The sequence below is a fragment of the Morone saxatilis genome, unplaced genomic scaffold (genome assembly GCF_004916995.1).
Source record: "Morone saxatilis isolate NCDOM2014 unplaced genomic scaffold, NCSU_SB_2.0 Contig0, whole genome shotgun sequence".
NCBI lineage: Eukaryota > Metazoa > Chordata > Actinopteri > Moronidae > Morone > Morone saxatilis.
This window is the reverse complement of record NW_023339650.1, coordinates 12,515,323-12,516,230: the sequence shown is the minus strand read 5'-3', so window position 1 is coordinate 12,516,230 and position 908 is coordinate 12,515,323. Positions and strand designations below refer to the sequence as shown.

General features: G+C 45.3%; 1 protein-coding gene across 1 annotated transcript in view; it reads right to left on the bottom strand.

Moving 5' to 3' along the window:
• Nucleotides 1–577, bottom strand: part of LOC118323209 (solute carrier family 22 member 13-like) — a gene marked incomplete in the record, with an annotated part of 4,894 nt that extends 4,317 nt beyond the window's left edge. The window contains 1 exon segment of the mRNA XM_035655148.1: nucleotides 330–577. Within this exon segment, the coding sequence (XP_035511041.1) occupies nucleotides 330–524 (195 nt within the window).
• Between the last annotated feature and the right edge of the window lie 331 nt (nucleotides 578–908).

Genomic DNA, 908 nt, shown 5'->3' with positions numbered 1-908 from the left:
AGTCTTGTCCTCTTGTTTAGCCTTTGGGGAAATCTGCTGTTCTGGACACTAAATGATCAATCAAAGGGAAGAAATGCCATTGATCAGCAGTTGCCTTTCTGTATAATCTCATTAACTCAGGAACATGCTATTCCCCGTCACTCATCAAGCCAAAATGTCACAGAAAATTGGCACCTTTGCTCGAATGTAGAGAGAATTTGTATCAGCCTATGAAACGTTCAACCCTGAATGGCTTGAACATCTGATTTTGATTGCATTCTTCCCAGCTTTACCTGGTTCAGCAAGATGGTCTGGACACTTTCTCACCTGAAACAATGAGGAGAGGTAGCCTCATCTGTCAGGTTGGGCCCACGCTCCAAGATCCAGTCAGTGTTGCAGTGATGAGGGAAGTTCATGCCTGTGAACACCTGACCAATCACGTCGAAAGCTACAAACATGCTGGGGATGCATAATGCAGCCACCAAACGCTTCTGAAATAAACCAAACTCCCCAATCTCTTTCAGGATCTGCCCAAAGTTGCTCATTTTGGTATCTTAATGGGCCCGGAGAGCAGTGTGAGAAAGAGAAAGTCGGGATTTAAGCAACATCCAGCCACTGTCAGGCAACTTGACTCTTGTCCTGCAAGTTAATGTTTAAACTGACAGTCACTGTGCTTTTACGACTGCTGCCAAGTTGCTAACAGACTGCCCAAGTATTAAAGTGTAACATGTTCAGATCCCACAGGCTGAAGTTCAGATGCCCAGATCTGTGGCCCGCCCTTTTCCACCGTGAGACTTATAGAATTGAATTACCATTAGCTGTGTGCTCAGCAGAAGTGTGTGAGCACAGGACAGTGGAAGGGCTGAACATGCTTATGAGGAAGATGTCTGGCCAGTTTAGTGTGATCCTTTTATGACAGATTGATAACC